The sequence below is a fragment of the Podarcis bocagei genome (genome assembly GCF_964188305.1).
Source record: "Podarcis bocagei genome assembly, chromosome: 3".
NCBI lineage: Eukaryota > Metazoa > Chordata > Lepidosauria > Squamata > Lacertidae > Podarcis > Podarcis bocagei.
The window spans coordinates 34,063,075-34,081,642 of NC_138127.1; the positions used below are offsets into that span (position 1 = coordinate 34,063,075).

At 39.9% G+C, this 18,568-nt stretch overlaps 1 protein-coding gene across 3 annotated transcripts in view; it reads left to right on the plus strand.

Annotated features, from left to right (window-relative positions):
* Positions 1 to 18,568, plus strand: part of GRIK2 (glutamate ionotropic receptor kainate type subunit 2) — a 440,535-nt gene that overhangs the window by 281,674 nt on the left and 140,293 nt on the right. For all 3 annotated transcript variants that reach the window (XM_081186549.1, XM_081186551.1, XM_081186550.1), the window contains exon 12: positions 2,735 to 2,958. In XM_081186549.1, the coding sequence (XP_081042675.1) occupies positions 2,735 to 2,958 (224 nt within the window). The remainder of the gene's footprint in view (positions 1 to 2,734; positions 2,959 to 18,568) is intronic.

Here is an 18,568-nt window from a genome sequence, read left to right on the forward strand (position 1 = left end):
TGTTCTGTTCATGTTTATTAACAGACTGCAGACTTGGCTTTCCTCTTAGCTGCTTTGTTGGGTTTTCTTTGGGATAGGAATGTGGGTTATAAATACGAAATGAAGTGAAATTTTCCAGTCTAATAGAGACCAGCATAACCAGCCACTTATATGTTGCATGGACAACTCTTTGAGCAATTTTCTTATATAGGGTTTTCTTTGTGATAGTTGTGATATATGGACTTGCTTAAATATATGCTTTTGTTGGCAGAGGTGAGCACCATAGCTAGCCTGAATACAACCTACTGGCTCCACTGTTGAAGGAGTGACCAGCTCAAAGTTGCCACACTTTACAAGTTAGTTTTTTCAGACATTGAAAAGTCCTGAAGCTCTTGAAACTTCATAGTTAAATAATATCAGGTTTCCTCTTTTATTAGTTGGGTGTGGTTTTATGCATGACTTTGCCCAGTTGTGATACTCATGAACTTCTATGAGATCTCTGTGAGTTGCAGATTCAGAAATGCGTATAAATATGTGGGTTTTGCTTTAAATTTTGTTTGTTGTAGTTATTTTTGCATTATAACTGTGTTGGCTGAAAAGCAGCCTGTAAATAAACCTTTATCTACTGTAGCAAGTTCACCAAATATAGGGCCATGGTAAAAGCCTTTTACTCATAATATTTTGTTCTATCAAATAGAGTTGAAAGGCTAAAATGTAAAAGATCTCATTTGTTATGGAGATGTAGGTGTTTGCAGAGTGATGACATGAAATCTTCATGAGTGTCAACCATAAGCGTGTTTTATTATCTCAGTTGGCTGTTTTGCCCTGTAATTGGAAAGAGAGGTGGAATAAAAATGTGTGGTGGTACACAGAGCTGAAGGTATAACCGTATTTTGCATAACTTAGACATTCTCTTTGGCTTGATCCTCTGAACTTTTAATACACCACAAAATCTGTTTAACACAGCGGGCATATTGTATCTAATAAAAAACAATAAATACAGCAGAAGCTATAGTTTGTGGAGGAGTTGTCAAGTTAGCATAGGGGGAAAAGCATGGCAAACTTCACCTCTTCAAGTTAGGCAATCAATCTTTGGTCTTGCATAAATGCTCTTCAATATAATGAAATTAAGGTACAGTATATTAAGCCAGTTGTAGGATTCCCACTCTCCAAATCTGTGTGAAAGGGCCTGTTTGTTTGTGTTCGGCTAACCAGCTGATAAACAGAAGCAGTAGTAGCCAGAGTGTGCTACAATTGATGGTAGCGTTCCCTGAGTGGAGTTCTGCTTAGGCCGCTCTAACCAGCAAGATGCAAGAATAAAGAGACATTTTTTTTGCTGATTTCTCCTTCAGTGGCACCTCCTATGATGTTCTCAAAGGTCCCACAAGAATCTTTGTTCTTTTGGAGGAACAGGCTAACACGGCTACTTCATACCATGTATGAGAGTTATTTATAAGTTCTTTTAGAGCATGCTGCTCACATGTAAATGTGCTACAGATATGCTCAGGGAGCATGGACAAATGTGCTCAACTCTTCCCCTTAGTGTTGCTGTGCCTGTAAACCTCAAGGCAATGTAAAGTTGAGCCTGAAGCAGGGAAGCTCCTCTACTTATGGAGGCTTCCCACATGAGTTAGAATGCTGTTTTTTTAGGGGGATGGGAATAGCAGTGTTGAAGCAGCCCAGAGCTTTAGCGTCTCCACTCTCCCTGGTTTACATGCCAGCACTGCATACAAATAGGGCTGTGGAGTCAAACTAAATAACCACTACATTCTGTAGCAGGTGTGTTTGCCACCCTAGGGTCCTATGGAAGGGAGGGCAGGATTAAAAATATAATAAATAAATTGAATGAAAATAATTAACCCATTTGAAAATGGAGCGCCTGTGTTTGAGCAACTGTATGGCAGTATCGTTGATGCTTCTGAAGTCAATGACAAACCCTTTTCTTTCAAGAATCAGAAGGGGGGGAGTTGATTTGAATACAAAGTTTTTACATTGCTAAGGGGGGAAATGAACATCTTAAAGTGAACTTGAAAATCAGACTTCATGACTATGATCCAGAGAGCTCCCCTAAGAATATGAAAGTGCCTCTGCATTCCCAGTGGTAAATTTAGGAGTGGCAACAGAGAGTAACAGCAGTTTCTGACTTTGCTTTTCAAATTGCTTTTGAAACTTGTTAGTATTCGCAACTGCATTTTTTAAAATAAAAAAATCAGGGGGAGTCAAAGATGCCACTATTTAGCACAGATCTAATTGCATGGTTCTCTGTATTGATTGTGGTTCAAGGGTTTAAAATGTGAGCCTAATTCTCTTGTTGCGTGTTGATCATAGCAGGTTAAATGAAATGGAGAATGTTTTAATGCTTAAAATCCATTCAGCCCTCCAGTACATATTTTGAAGGGAGACCCCCACCCCCGCAACCTTCAAATAGAGCATGTTATAAATGAAATATTAAATGGAATTCCACAAGTGGTCACTTCTTTTCAGATTTTTTTCTCCATATCTTGAATGGTATCTGTAAACACTGCAGTGTTCAAAACTCTTGGAGGAAGAGTAGCAGTATAAATCAGCTTCTTTACTGGAGGAGGAGCAGAAGCAGAGCTTTAAATTTCAGCTTAATTGGTACCGAGACAGGGCTCTCAAAGTGTATAAGTCTGTGTTTTATTTAATTTGATTGCTTGCTTCTGTCTGCTGCTTTTGACTTATGGCCTATTTCTCTCTCCCTCTCTCCTCCTCTCTTTTCTTCCTTTGCAAACAGAAAGCTGACCTTGCCGTTGCACCACTGGCTATTACGTATGTTCGAGAGACGGTCATCGACTTTTCCAAGCCCTTTATGACTCTCGGAATAAGTATATTGTACCGCAAGCCCAATGGTACAAACCCGGGCGTCTTCTCCTTCCTGAATCCTCTCTCCCCTGATATCTGGATGTATATTCTGCTGGCTTACTTGGGTGTCAGTTGTGTGCTCTTTGTCATAGCCAGGTAACATGTGAAACCTCTTTGTGGTATTTTGGCAATTGTTACCTTTTCTTCCCCTCAAGAATAATTGTCAAAAGTCACAAATCCTTCCTTACTTTCTTGTTCTCATTTTTTGATATGTAGGCCAGGAATCTCCAACATTTGGGGGCCAATGGGCACATTTGGAGTTTTGAAAACTATCATGGGCACCAGTCACAAAATGGCTAGTGTGGAGAGATCTGGCATTTTAAAAAAGGTGACTGTGGAGACTGCCATATCTAAAAGAGCAGAAAAAGAGGAAGACAAAATGATGTAGGCATGTCCCTCAATCGGTGCACTTGTTCACAGAGAGAAGCTCTTTGGAGCACTCCTTGCTTCAGAAAAGAAGGGAGGGTGGGAGCCTGGTACAGCATCCAGTGAATTGTGGCAATGCTTAGGGGTGAGTGTTCAGTATAGCTGTGGCTGAAAGAGTAGAAAGAGGAACTGCAAAGAATCTCTCGGGCACTGTAGGTATTTGCTGAGGCCTTTTGCAGGCACCGTGGGATAAACGGGTGTGCATTCTGACTTCTGTGGACACCACCTTGGAGACCCATTCTGTAGAGGGCCACTCAGTCCTACAAAGGGCTCACATGATGATCTGGAGGGTCCTACACTCCCATGATGCCTTTCGCCTGCTGGTTATGTCACAAAACCCTCTGTAGACTGGTATGCCTACTAACAGATAACTGAATCATACTTGGCATAGCATTCAAATGAAATAGATATTCAGATGAATATTGATAAGGATATCAGAAAACTAAAAACAAAATTCTTGACCCTTGTGTGCAGTGTTTGGGTGCTCTAAATCCTGCTAGCCCAGCTTCTGCTGGGCCAGCTCTGCCCTTTCCATGTGTTGAGGGAAGATCTGAGGAGAGGATCCTATTCTATGTGCATTGTCTTGCCCATGTTTTAGAACCCTGGTCACCCAATGTTCTAACTTACAGTGGTGAGGGTGGTGGGATTTAGAATAGGGATGGGGGGAGCCTTTAACTTGTGGCTCAGCCACAAGGATAAAACAAACAAAACAAAACATTACCTACTCACTGGTTTGATTTAGCCACACCTAAGGATACTTGACGACTTAGGAAGGTTCATTTAGACATTAGTTTGAAAACCTTTATTATAAACTTAAATATGCAGCAAAATGTTATGTAACAATTGGTCATAGTAATGCACATTTGCAATGATACTGCTCTGCTGTTCTAAGATTACCAGAGTTGGCTGCTTCCCTCACAACTGTGTTCTTCTGTCTCTCCGTCTACCTACCTACCTGTCTGTCTGTCTATCTGTCCATCTACCTAGTTCTCTTTTTTTCCTTGGCACAGAGTTATTCCTGCAGCCTTACATGATCTGTTTATCTCTGTTCACTGTGGAGATCCACTTAATCCACTTCTCTTACGCCAGAACTGACATCAGTATTATATATCAGGGACATCCAACTCCCAATAGACTGTGATCTACCCATTGTCGTTAGATGGGCCAAAGTTGTTGAGCTTTAAGCCACAGTTGTTCAGCTTCCTCCCTCCTTTTTTGGGGGAGGAAAGAGATCTCTGAGGGGCCAAAGATCTACCAGGAACCCCGCCATCTTCCAGTAGATCACGATCTACCTGTTGGACATGCCTGTTATATATTATTTCCTCGATACTACTGTCTCCATTTTATAAGAGATGGTATTATTCCCGTGGACAATGATGAAATAGTAGTCTTTTGAAAGTAGTGACAGTCATGGCTCACCCCTGCATAATTTATGTGATGCTGTATTGGCCAACGAGTGAGTTTGCTACTTGAATCCAGCACCAGCTTTTTTTTGTTCTTTAGGGGTGCCGACAAGTGTGTAGACAGGTATCTCACAGACACTGTATAGTTGGATTTTCAGAAAGCTATTCACTACTCCCCAAAAAAGCCCCCAAATAAATTTTGCAGTCATGTGGCCAGTGCTCCCCCCAGGGAGTACTCAAGGATACGCAGTATCATCACCTCTTTTTGTTTTGTTTAAAAAGTGTGGCACTATAACAACTTCATGGTGTGTACTGGCACCTATTTTTCTAGAAAAAAGCACTGCATTTGGTTAAGGTTAAAAGGCATTCCTGTGGATGGGTAACCAGGTGCAAAATAGTAGGCAAAGTGTAGATAGTATGCATACAATGAAAATAAAGTGATGAGGTGTGGACATGTTGTCTTTTAGGGCTAGTGGCATTCAGTTTACTCACAAATTATCTAAAGCATGGTGAATAATGAGATAGCACAAGCTTACAGATAAAGGTTATTGTAGATTTCAGATAAATTGTAACTTTGTAGAAACTTATTTCCAAGGTGATTTTGTGTGTGTGTGTGTGTGTGTGTGTGTGTGTGTGTAGCGTTTTAGCCAGAACAAAAACAAAAATACACGTCGTACCATACACAACCTGCCAGTCTATCTAGAAAGAGCAAAATCAGCTTTCTACCTTTCCACTTTACAGAACATTTCCCTGCATGTTGAAAAATGTTTAGCACTGGTTGATTCCAAAAAAACAGGTTGATTTCACCAATGTTATAAAATGATATGTTGATGGATTTTGTGTACACATTCTTGAAAATGTGTTTTCTTACGCTGGAAACACATTTTTTTCTGAGCATTCAAGCACTCTTTCAGTTTTCTTTTTTGTTTAGAAATATTCACTTGTTCTCACTCACTGAGCATGGTGGGATGTTTGTTGTAACCAACGCCATGTTTTTAACGGCCATTGTTGAGTGTTTTCTTTTTTAAAATTTATTTCTTGATATATTGTATCAGATGTTGAAAGCATCATCCTGATTGTAAACCATTCTAAAAACATACCAATGAGAATATAGATTTTGTTAAAACAGGGAGCTGGATTGAAGTTATATCATCTGATTTATCTGTAACTTTAGAATAGGGATGAGAAACCTGTAGACTCCCACTCCCATCACCCCTGACTGTCAGCCATGCTGGCTGTGACTGGTGGGAGATGGAGTCCAATGACATCTTGAAGGCCACAGGTTATCCTAGCCCTGCTTTAGATGTGCAGATACATGTACAGGTTAGATGTACAAAATGGTTCTTAGCTTTATGAGTAAACAATCCAAGTTCATGCACAGAAGGAAGGCTTAGGGGAAATTGTTCTTCTCCCCAATTGGAGGTGGTACTTAATTAAATATCTGTCTGTGCTAACATGATCAACCAAATTAATACCAATTTTTCCCCCTAATTGAAACGGAACTACTATATCCCATACACTATGGTCTGAAGAAGAATATTGAGAATGTAAAATGCTCTGCCAAGGAGTCTACTTAAAGCTATTGCTGGGACAGATGGTTTAACTTTGAAGCATAGTTGTCGTCTTCTTTGGCGATCACTCGTAGCTGAGTAAGATTGTCTTCCATAAACACGGTTTTAACAATGAGTCTGTAAGTGACTATGGAGGCCAATTCTGGATCCACACGTCCTTCCACAGTGGGGACATTGGTTTCCAGGTGGGGGCTGATCACGGTGTGGATTTGCCAAGTATGCCTTCCTCCTAGCACGTTTCTCCCTTGCGTCCTGAGTTCAAGTGTCTTCAAAGCCCATGACACCTTTGGTAAAGGCTGTTCTCCAACTGGAATGCTCGCAGGCCAATGTTTCCCAGTTGTCAGTGTTTATACTACTTTTTTTAGATTTGCCTTGAGACAGGTTTTAAACCTCTTTTGTTGACCACCAGCATTACACATTCCATTTTTAAGTTCGGAATAGAGTAGTTGCTTTCGAAGACGATCATCAGGCATCCGCACAACATGACCAGTCCAACGAAGTTGATGTTGAAGAATCATTGCTTCAATAGTGGTGACCTTTGCTTCTTTCAGTACACTGATATTAGTTCGCCTGTCTCCCCAAGTGATGTGTAAATTTTTTTTGAGACACCGTTGATGGAATCTTTCAAGGAGTTGGAGATGGCGTTTATAAGTGGTTCATGTTTCACAAGCATATAGTAAGGTTGGTAGTACAATAGCTTTGTAAACAAACATTTTGGTTTCCCTGCGAATGTCCTGGTCCTCAAACACTCTGTACTTTAGTCGGGAGAAAGCCGCACTCGCAGAGCTCAGGTGATGCTGGATTTCGGCATCAATGTTGGCTCTTGTGGAAAGATAACTGCCTAGGTAAGAGAAGTGATCAACATTTTCCAATGTTACACCATTGAGTTGGATTTGTGGTGTTGCAGAGGGGTTATTTTGTACTTGTTGGTGCAGCACTTTGTTGTTTTTTTTTATGTTGAGTGATAGGCCAAGCTTTTCGTAAGCTTTGGCAAAGATATTTAACATGGTTTGGAGGTCATCCTCTGAGAGTGTGCACACTACGTTGTCATCAGCATATTGAAGCTCTATGATGGAAGTTACGGTATCCTTACTCTTTGCTTTCAGCCTGCTCAGATTGAAGAGCTTTCCATATGTTCATTATATGATTTCTACTCCGGTGGGGAGTTTCCCTTCAACAAAGTGTAGGATCATGGCTTTGAAAATAATGAATAGAGCTGGGGCAATAACACAACCCTGCTTAATACCTGATCCCACTGTGAATGGCTCACTTTGAGAGCCATTGTTATCTGCGATTGTTGCTGTCATATTATCATGGAGGAGCCGAATGATGTTTACAAATTTATCTGGGCAGCCAATTTTCAGAAGGACAGTCTACAGGGCATTACGATTTACAGTGTTGAAAGCCTTAGTCAGGTCAATAAACGCCATATACAGGGGTTGGTTTTGCAATTTGCATTTTTCTTGAAGCTGTCGAGCCGTGAAAATCATGTCCACCATCTCCCTAGAAGGCTGAAAACCATTTTGGGATTCAGGAAGGGTCATCTCGGATATTGTTACGAGATGGTTTGCTAAGATCCTTGCAAGAATTTTCCTGGCCGCAGCTAATAGAGAGATGCCTCAATAGTTTCCACAATCAGTTCTGTCACCTTTTTTAAAGAGATTGATAATTTTGGCATCTCTAAAGTCTGCTGGGATTTCTTCTCTTTCCCAGATTTTTTCGATGAGGTTGTGAAGTTGTTGTGTAAGTTCAATTCCGCCCACTTTGAAGATTTCGGCAGGTATCCCATCAGGTCCGCTGGCTTTGTTGTTTTTCATTTGGTTAATAGCTGTATGCAACTCTCCCAGATTTGGAGATACTGCAAGCTCATCTCTAATTTGTTTTTGCGGGATTTTTGAGAGGACTTCAGCTACGGGGGAGTTGCAGTTAAGGAGATGTTGGTAATGTTCTTTCCAGCGCAGTGCAATAGCTTCTTTATCTTTTAGAAGTGTGATACTATCTGCTGAGCGTAGGGGGCATATGCAATGATTTATTGGCCCATAGATGGTCTTTGTGGCTTTAAAGAAACTCTGTGCATCATGAGTGTCAGCTAAGCGCTGGATCTCTTGAGCTTTTTTTTATCCACCAGGTGTTTTTTTAGTTCTCTGGTTCTTCTTTGAACCTCAGCCTTAGTGTTGGCATAGGTTTTTTTCTTAGTGGCACAGATGGTTTAACTTAAGCACAGTAGTAGGCTGCTGATGGGTTCATGCCTATGCAGTGTTCATTTATATAGCTGTAATCATAAAATAATGACTGCCAGTAAGTCCTGTAATTATCTTATGTTAGGCACATTATGAGTATATGTATTTATACTAGTTATAACACATATTTTGCAATGGCTAACTTTTCATGTTTTTCATTGTGCTATATTTATACAACAGGCTTGCTCTGACATTTTAAATCAGTTGCTGTTGGTTTTTGTCATTTTTTGGAAATATCACATTGGCATATGAACATTAGTAGCAGGGAATCAGTATAAAATTGGTACAGATTACTAGCAAATAGTCATTGTTCAGTGTTTGTGTTTGGTCTCATGACATGGTTTCTGCCTCTTGAAAGATGGAGCTAATATTTATAATCTGAAAAGAGAGCATGTTAGTGGAAAGCCAACTATCAGAGAATAACATGTAAGGAAATTTGATTTCCCTCCTGTAAAATCTTAAATCGAATTTTATATATACATGGATTTTGTTCTGTTTTTAGGATTCAGTTTAGTGAACAGTTTTTCATCCACAAGGACCACTGAAATTCATTGTAATTTGTTGAGTAACTGTGTAATGCTGCAACCTAAAATAATTTGCTTTCTTAATGCTTGAAGAAAAACAATATTTGTTATCTATACAATTTTCACATTTTTAAAATGTCCTATATCCACACCAAATGTCTGAGTTTGCCATTGACTTGCAATATTACCTTATAGCAGGAAGTTTTAAAATATTTTTTTAAATCTAAATATTATTTTTTTAAAAATCTGAATCTATAACCCACTCTGTATCCACCGAATACCTAAGCAGTATACAGAAATAGACTATAAACCCTAGTACAGATAATAACAGTTTTAAAACAACATGAAGACCATCAAGAATGAAAGACAGCATAATCAAAATAGATGGACTTTATAAATACTTGGAGGACATAGCAATGTTGGGGCTTGCTTTACTTCTAAGAGAGTTTCAGAGAACTGGTACCACAGTGCTGAAAGCACATGCTCAAGTCACAGAGGTTTGTGGAATCATCCACAGATTTAGGTGACCAGAGTGGAATGTATGGAGAGCCAGCTTTCCAGATACCCTGGTCCAGAACAATACTGGGCCTCATACAGCAATATTGAAACCTTGAATCTAGCTGGGTAGCAAATTGGCAGCCAGTGCAATAATTTCAACAGTAGGTTTTCCCTGAGAGCAAATGGGTAACAGTGTTTTGCAGCAGCTGCAAGCTTCCAGACCAAATACAAGGACAGGGCCACAGGCAACACATTACAGTAATAAAGCCTAGAAATCACCAGTGTGTGGACTACTGTGGCCAAGCTGTCCCTGTCCAGGAACAGCTGTAGTTGGTGAACTAACTAAGGCTGGTAAAAGTCTTGGACATAGGAATCACTTGAGGCTTCAGTGAAAATGCTGAATAGGGGAGCACTCCCAAATTGCAAGCCTATTCATTTAGATGGAGGGCAGCCCCATCCCAGAACAGGCAACTGACCCAAATCTCCCAAACTCAGGGACCACTCATGCACAAAGTTTCCAGCTTGCCTAAGACTACTGGGGTGAGGATGGGGGAATCGGCATGTGGAGGTAAAAACCATTTTACTCCTTTTCCATATTTGCTTGCCAGTATATATTAAAGGAGGGAGGGGAAATCCACCATACTTAATGTTTGTGCAATTGGTTTTTAGAGTTGTAAACTGCTTAGAAGCCTGTACTGCTTCATTATATGGTGGGCGACGATAGATTCCATTCCCCCCCAAAAAAACCTGATCTTCACTGAGATAAAAAGTTAGTAAAACAATAGAATGCTATTAATTCAGGTAGAACTAGCTGATCAAAGTGATTCACTCAGGAATTCTCTTCTGCCAAATCTTATTTTCACATAAGGAGTCATTCAGCCTGGATTACCTGCCACCTCTGTGTTCTCCTTCACCCACTGATTACTTCCTTAAGCTCCTCTATGCTTCTTGTGATGGGCCCTAAATCATTTAAGCTACTTTTAGCCAAGGGAAGGTCACAACAAAGTGAGAGAGACCTGCTCTTTCTATTTGATCATTTTTCTACTAGGAGAAATAGGGTCTTGGTGTGCTTGACATTTTTGCTCTTCTATATATACAAGTCAACAGGGTCTTTCTTGACATTATTCCTTGACCCCTACTACGCATACTGCAACACTAAGGAGTTTCCAGGGAAGGCAGCACTCATTGGAAGTTTCCCCACATACAGAAGGTTACTTATTAAGGGAGCCGCTTTCATTTTCGGTAATAAAATGTGCAACCTCAGTATAAAGTACAACGTTCTGGAAACCAATTTCGATTCTGACTGTTTCAGGGGAGTTAAAATTTCTCACTAAAAGAATCCATTTTAGGAATAGTTCCTTCATCCAGTTCAAAAGTACTGAAAGATGCCTGCAAATTATCTCTGTCTGAGTAATGAATTGTCCTTTTGGATTATGGGTTAGAATTCATTATCAAGGTGCAACTTGCATAATTTTGCTGGTGGAGGATCTTGGTTTCTAAACCTCGGTCAGAGAAAGATCAAAGTAGGGAGTTTTTGCTTCACTAAAATCAAGGGAGCTACTGCTTAGATATGAAGTAGTTTGAAACAGTGCCAGGCCTGAGGAAAGGTATCACTTTCATTGTGAGTACTGGCTAGCTATGTTTTGTAGAATATTTAATTCCAATGTATTTCCCCTTGCTGCTATTCACGTGGGCACTGCAACTGAATGGGCCTTTGGATGTTTTCATTGTTATTTTCATTCTATTCTTTTCATGGAGGATAAGGCTATCTTCAGCCTTCACTGCTGGATGCAGTATGCCTTGCAGATGGAGAGAGCTTGTTGCACTTAGATCCTGCTTGCAAAATTCCCATAGGCAACTGTTTGACCACTGTAAGAGCAGGCTGAAGGACTCTAATTGTTCAGAGTGGTAAACCAGTTGGTCCACCAGTGTAGCATCATTAACAGAGGACCACACAATAGTATGCTGCAAAAGATTTTGTGAATCACTTTGAGAGGAAAATTCATTGGATCTGTGCTGAACTTGATGCCGCAATTCATGCGTGTTGGAAGTCCCTTGAGCCCAGTCAAATTATAGCATGTGGGATCTGTTTCAGTTGTTGCAGTCCAAGGATGTGGACAGGAGGTTTGCAGCGGTGAGGCAGACTGCATGCCCTCTTGATCTCTGCACATCATGGCCGGTAAAATCGGGTAGAAGGGGATTTGCTGGATGATCCAGTAATGCCTCACTACAGGAGAGAGTCATGCCCAGTGCCTTGAAAGAGGCTGTTGGATGGGCCCTCGTGAAGAGGTTTTTCTTGCATTCAGCGCTTTTAGAAAACTATCATCCAGTCTGTAATATTTCCTTCTTCGGTAAGGTGATAGAAAGGGTGGTGGCTAGCCAGCAGTTGTGCATGGAGGAAGTAGATTATCTATATTAATTCCTGTTTGGATTCGGTCTTGATATTGACAATGAAACAGTTATGGTCATCCTGATTGATATTAGAAAAGAGACAGGGGACTGTGACCCTGTTGGTTCTTCTTGACCTAACAGCAGCTTTTGACACCTTTGTCTATGGTGTTTTGGAGAAACTTAGGGAGCTGAAGGTAATGTTTTAGAGTCGTTCCACCTCTACCTGCAAGGTCACTAGCAAACAGTATTATTATTATTATTATTATTATTATTATTATTATTATTATTATTATTATTATTGCCACCATTAATTTTAACTTATTACCTGCCCCTCATTCTATCCCAGGCAAGCTATAACAATTTAAACCAGCTGCCTCCCTAATATCAACCATCTTGGACCCCATGATCAGCAGCTGAGGCTTGCTGGTGGTGCCACAACTGTGGACTTCCCAGTTGGTGGTGACACATGACAGATTCTTTCCAGTGGTGGTTCCCCACTGTCTAGTGAGGTGCATCTGTCTCCCTCTTTATTTACTTAACAAGAATATACCTAGCCGTTTGAGGGCTAAAGGGCAGTGTTCCTTGCAACCGTGAGATCACTGGTGGAGTATGTTTTAACTATTCTTAAAAATGTTTTACGACTGTTTTTGAAAAAAAATGTTTTGTCATTGATGAATCTGTTTCCTTCAGCTACTTCAGCAGGAAGATCAGAGTATAAATCAAATTAGCAGTCGTAGTGATAATATGTGGCCATTTGGCCTGATGCAACAGGGCTTTTCTTATGCTCTCATATTAAAACAGATCTTTTGGGTTCTCTACAGCAACTCAAAGGTGTCCATACCCTACTGTTCCTAACAGATGATCCCTTAAAATAAAATATTGTAGTGTGATTATAAAACAGAAAGTGGGAAGGAACTGGTTGCAACATGTCAAGATATGTGTAAAAGTTTCTCCTGCTCATGATAGCAGAGGCTCATAAAACTAGTTGCTGCTAAATAAGAAGAAAATATATTGCAGTGAAGGAAATTCTAGAATGTGTATCCCAAGAGCCAAGGGCTAGTAACAGCAGAAAACTCGATGATCAGTAAAGCTAGTAAGTAAAATGCTATCATAACACTAGAATAAAATCTTGGCTTTAAATCACCTCACAACTTCATAAACCTGGCTATTAAAAGCCATTCTTAAGGAAATTTATCAGATTCCCACTTCAGCAGTCTCTAGTGGGGAAGGAGTTTCATAGGTTTAATTCCAATTTCATTTTTATTGTTTACCCTGCAGCCATTATGGAACCCCAGAGGGTAATTTTAAAACACAGTCGAAGATATAAAAATACTCATAGATTTGTAGAGCAATCAATTACATTTATCTTAATAAATCAAGTTTGTGCCTTGACTAATGCCAATAAAAAGTAGCAACTTTTCATTATCCTAGATGCAGTATTGAAAATCAAGTGGTCTGTCTTTTGTAGAATAGACATTTAGCAGATATATTTAGCAACTCAGCCATATGTTGTTCTCTTGTCCTCTGTATCAGTGGATAGTTGAATATATTATGAGGAAGATCCTCAGCTTTACCAGATGCACAGTGGATTGCATGAAATGACCCAATTGGCAACAGTGGTGACAGTGCTATCAAACACAATGTATATGTAAATGGACAATTGCCAAGGAAATACAACATGATCACATTTGACTTCAAAAGAAGAAACACTCCCAAAAATGATTAAAAGAGACAGCCACAATATTTGAAGCTGAGCTAGAATGCATTGTTAACAGACAAATAAGTTAGTAACTTATTACAGGCAATGAGACTTTCTTTAGAAAATGGAAGTCTTGTCCAAATTAGGAGAACAAAAAGGAATGCAAACTTTGGCAAGTGAAATGGAAGCAGACAATTAGGGATGCTCAAAGAGCATTTGACAAGCACGTTGTGGAACATAAAGTCCAACAACAACAAAAACTTACATACATTAACAGCCGGAGACCAGCTTGAAAGACGGTTGGAATAAATTATTTGTGTCTTTCCCAGGAAAGGAATACAGTATAAGGAACTGAGGCAAATAGTGGTGACAGCCAAAGTTCTAGGGCTTATAGACAAAATAAAAACGAGCAAATCACTGGATGCAGTTGGCATCCCCCTGAGAATTCTTAAGTAATTCAAATGTGAAATTGCTGATCTGCTAACAAAAATATGTAAACTTGTCCCAAAGATTATCCTGCATGCCTGAGGACTGGACAGTGGCCAATGTAACACCACTTTTTTTAAAAAAAAAAGAATTCAGTTGGCAATTTGTATTTAGACTTTCAAAAAGCTTTTAACAAAGTACCTCACCAAAGACTTCTGAATAAGTTTAGCTGCCACAGAATAAGAGGAGAGGTAACTGGTTAAGAAGCAGGAAGCAGAGAGCAGAATAAATGGACAGCTCTCCCAGTAGAAATAGAAAGTGACGTCTCCCAAGGATTGGTGTTGGGAATTGGTAATTTTAACTTATTCATAAATGCCTTAGAGTAAGCGGTGAGGCAGCCAAATTTGCTGATGATACCAAATTGCTCAGGATCATTAAAACAAAAAGAGATTGGGAAGAACTCCAAAAGGACCTTTTCCAAACTGTGTGAATGGGGAGTAAATTGGCTGCTGCAATTAACTGTAAACAAGTGTACATTAATGCACACCGGGGCAAAAAAAATTAATTTCACATATTCCCTCAAGGGGTCTGAAATGGCCTAGTCTGACCTAAAACAAGACCTTTGAGATGCTGTGGATACCTCAATGTAAATGTCAAACCAGTTTGTGGCAATTGTGAAAAAGGCGAATTCAGTTCTAGAGATCATTTGGAAAGGAATTGAAAAGCTGCTATAAACATGCCATTATGCAAACCTACAGTGCACCCACACTTGGAATACTGTGTGCAGTCCTGTATGCCTTGCTGAAAAAGAATATCGTAAAAGTGGAAGAGGTAAGAAAGGGGCAGCCAAAATGATCAAGAGCAACTCCACTATGAAGAAATGGTTCAATATCTGGGCTTTTGCAGTTTAGAAAAGTCTAATAAGAGCAGACATGATGCAGGTACATAAAAGTGGGTACAGTGGTACCTCGGGTTAAGAACTTACGTAATTTGTTCCAAAGGTCTGTTCTTAACCTGAAACTTCTTAACCTGAGGTACCACTTTAGCTAATGGGAACTCCCGCTGCTGCCGTGCCCCCGGAGCACGATTTCTGTTCTCATCCTGAAGCAAAGTTCTTAACCCGAGGTACTGTTTCTGGGTTAGCAGAGTCTGTAGCGTCTGTAACCCGAGGTACCACTGTATGGTGTGGGGAAAATTAATTAAGGAGAACCTTTTTGCCCTCTCATAACATGGACAACCAGTGAAGCTGGATTCATGGAGAATATGGCTCTCAGTAGCTACTTGCCACAATATCTGTGCTATCAGATACAGTATGCCTCTGAATGCTTGTTGCTGGGAATCACAAGTAGGGGATAGTGCTGTTGTGCCCAGGTTCTGCTTTCAGGTCTGGTTGGCCACTATGGGAACAGAACGCTGGACTAGGTGGGCCCTTGGCCTGATCCAGCAGGTGGTTCTTAAGTAATTCCACCCATTAAGGAAATTATAGCAATGGTTTACATTAGGAAAGCAGATCCAGCCAATTAGGCAAATATGGCTAGATCGTTTTTGTGTGTGTTTTTGTATTTAGAACTTCTTAGTTCATTTTTAATCCATCTTACATTGATCTTTCCTAGTGCAGAAGTGATTACTGCTCTTTAGAGAACAGTTCAGCTTTATCCAGAAGTGCAATATAGCTTGATTGTGTCAGCTTGGAAATGAAAGGTAGCAGCAAATACAGGAATTCATTATCTTTCATACTCCTATTTCAAACAAAAACCTGTTTTCTTCCACCGAGCTCATAAACAATTTTAAAATTATATAACAATATTAAAAATAAACACCCCTTATGTTTTTCTGGAATATTTGTTTTTAACATCAGTTCTGTTTGCAAGTAAACATTTCTTAAACAGAGTAACAGTATACTTTCATATATGCAGACAAAGGATCCAGCACAGTGCAGGATCTATACTTTTTATTCAGTTGATGAATAGCTTTTGTATCTGGTCTTTGGCCAGGGCAGTTAATAGGACCTGCCTTGTCAAAGTCCTCATCCTCCCACTCATACCAATATTTCATGTACTTTTCTAAAACCATTGATTGAATTTTCTACTCCTCCACATTCTGTCACCATCTATCACCACTTACCAAATATTAGAGTTTGTGAGAGGGGAGGGGCAGTAGTTCTGATAAAGTCCTGTCTGCTGCCTCCCAACTTCAGACCATTTTAATTATGAGAATGCCTGCTTATTCTATTAAGGCACTACTTGAATACCCACACTTGGCATTCATAGTAATCCAAAGTTCCTGAATTGCCATTGTGAGGAATACTGAAGTTACCTGACACTTTGACAAATACATTGAATTGGTTATCCTTAGCATAGATGCAATCTTGTATGAAATTATGGCAGCATCCTTTGCAAGATCAGTAGTTTTCTTGGATCAAATTGTATCACCATCTGGTAAAGCAGATTATTATTTATGATATCTTTTAGGCATGTGGGTTGGAATCCATGTACATTTTCATAGTAGGTTCACAGGCATCCCACACTGAGAATGAAATAAGTGCCAACCTTGCATGTGAATTTTTTTTAAAAGCAAGGTGGTTCTCCTCCACCCTTTCTATTGTTGATAATGTCCTGGTTTTAAAGGTCATAGTCTTTATAGTGTCATGGATAGCTCATTCAACTTTCTTGTGGTCAAACCACTCATTACATGTCCATTGCGGCACTCTGCCTCGGCCTTAGTAACAGCAACAGTAGCAACCTAATTCATCAGTATGCCATGCTGAGCATATGTGATTGTACAAAGCAATATGTTGCCAAAAGCATATTTGAATAAATTGCACCCTGTCAGATGGAAAGCATCTGACAATTTTCATTCTCTCTTCTCTTTACATATTGCCTCCAACAATGGACAAAACATGAGAATAGGCACTGCTGTTTCCAGACAAGGTTTAGTTTTAGAAAGAAAGAAAGAAAGAAAGAAAGAAAGAAAGAAAGAAAGAAAGAAAGAAAAGAAAGAAAAGAGTCTCTCTTCCCACACACATACCAAGAGTTCTATGAAAATCATAGAGAAGAAAATTCCAATAATGTTTTTAGGATTTGTTTTGGTCATATTTGAATGTTCAAAATATTTTTATCATATTTGTGTTCCTCCTCCCTTTCATTAGCCATCTTGACTTTGTAGATAAGGCAGGATTAGTGTAGATAGATAGATAGATAGATAGATAGATAGATAGATAGTATTAATCCTCTAAAGGGCACACTGTGTGTAGGATTGAAAAGTCATTTAAAATCAGCAGCAGGTGTATTGGCACAAAGGGAAATCCTGTATGATGATGATCATAGGAATTGTAGAGTTTGAAGGGTCCCATGGGTCATCTAGTCTAACCCCCTGCAATGTATGAATTGCAACTAAAGCGTCCATGGCAGATGGCCATCCAGCCTCTCCTTGAAATGAAGGAGAGTCCACCACCTTCCAAGGGAGTCCATCCCACTGTCAAAAAGCTCTTGCTGTGTCAGAAAGGTCTTCCTGATGTTGAGTTGGAATCTCCTTTCTTGTAACTTGAATCTGTTGGTTTGGGTCCTGGTCTTTGGAGCAGGAGACAAGAAGCTTGCTCCATCTTCCATGTGACAGCCCTTTTGATATTTGAAGATGGGTATCATATCTCCCCTCAGTCTCTCCTTATCCAGGCTAAACATACCCAACTCCCTCAACCATTCCTCATAAGGCTTGGTTTCCAGAACCTTGATCCACGTTGGTTGCCTTCCTCTGCTCATGTTCCAACTTGTCAATATCCTCCCTAAATTGTGGTGGCCAGAACTGGGTGATGATCATGATGCAGTAGCACCCAAGAATTTTGTGCAAGTGCCATTAAGGTAGTGGAAATTTACAAACAGCAGTGTCTGGCATTTTTGTACTCTACTCCAGCCATGGATCATGCATACATCATGCAATATAAAAGACCCAAAGTTGCAAAAGGGCATGACTATCTTCTAAAATCATGTCCTGATACCTGCACTGGACTGAGTCTGCTGCCTTATCCTGAGATAAAATGAGCCATTCTATGTAGGCAGCAGAATTGCATGTTAGAAGATGAGAGGCTGCAAATTTAGGTGTTTCCCCACAGGGAGGGTGAAACCTTCACTGTGCAGAGAAAAGTCACACACTTAAGGTGCCAAGAAGGTGGTAGAGAAGCCAACCAGTGCCTGCAGCTAGCGCAACAGGACAGGACATTTATTTAAGTAAGGGGAAAGTGGAGAATCATGGTACTATAAAGGACAGGGGTTCCCTGAAGTTTGGCAGAACAAGAACTCCTAAGCTTCAAAGCACTTTGTAGTAAGCCAACATGTTTGTTTCGCAGTGTGTCTTAAAACACACCTTTCGTACTTGCCCAATCCACACACAATAAGCTAGCTAGGTGGAAGGGCTTTTAGAAAATTTTTTTCTTTTTTTGTGGGAGGCATAATTGCCTGATAGAGGATGCAGGATGTGCTCTGGGTTGGTGTTTTTTTAAAAAAACTAAATAAATAAATAAGTGACAGTCCTT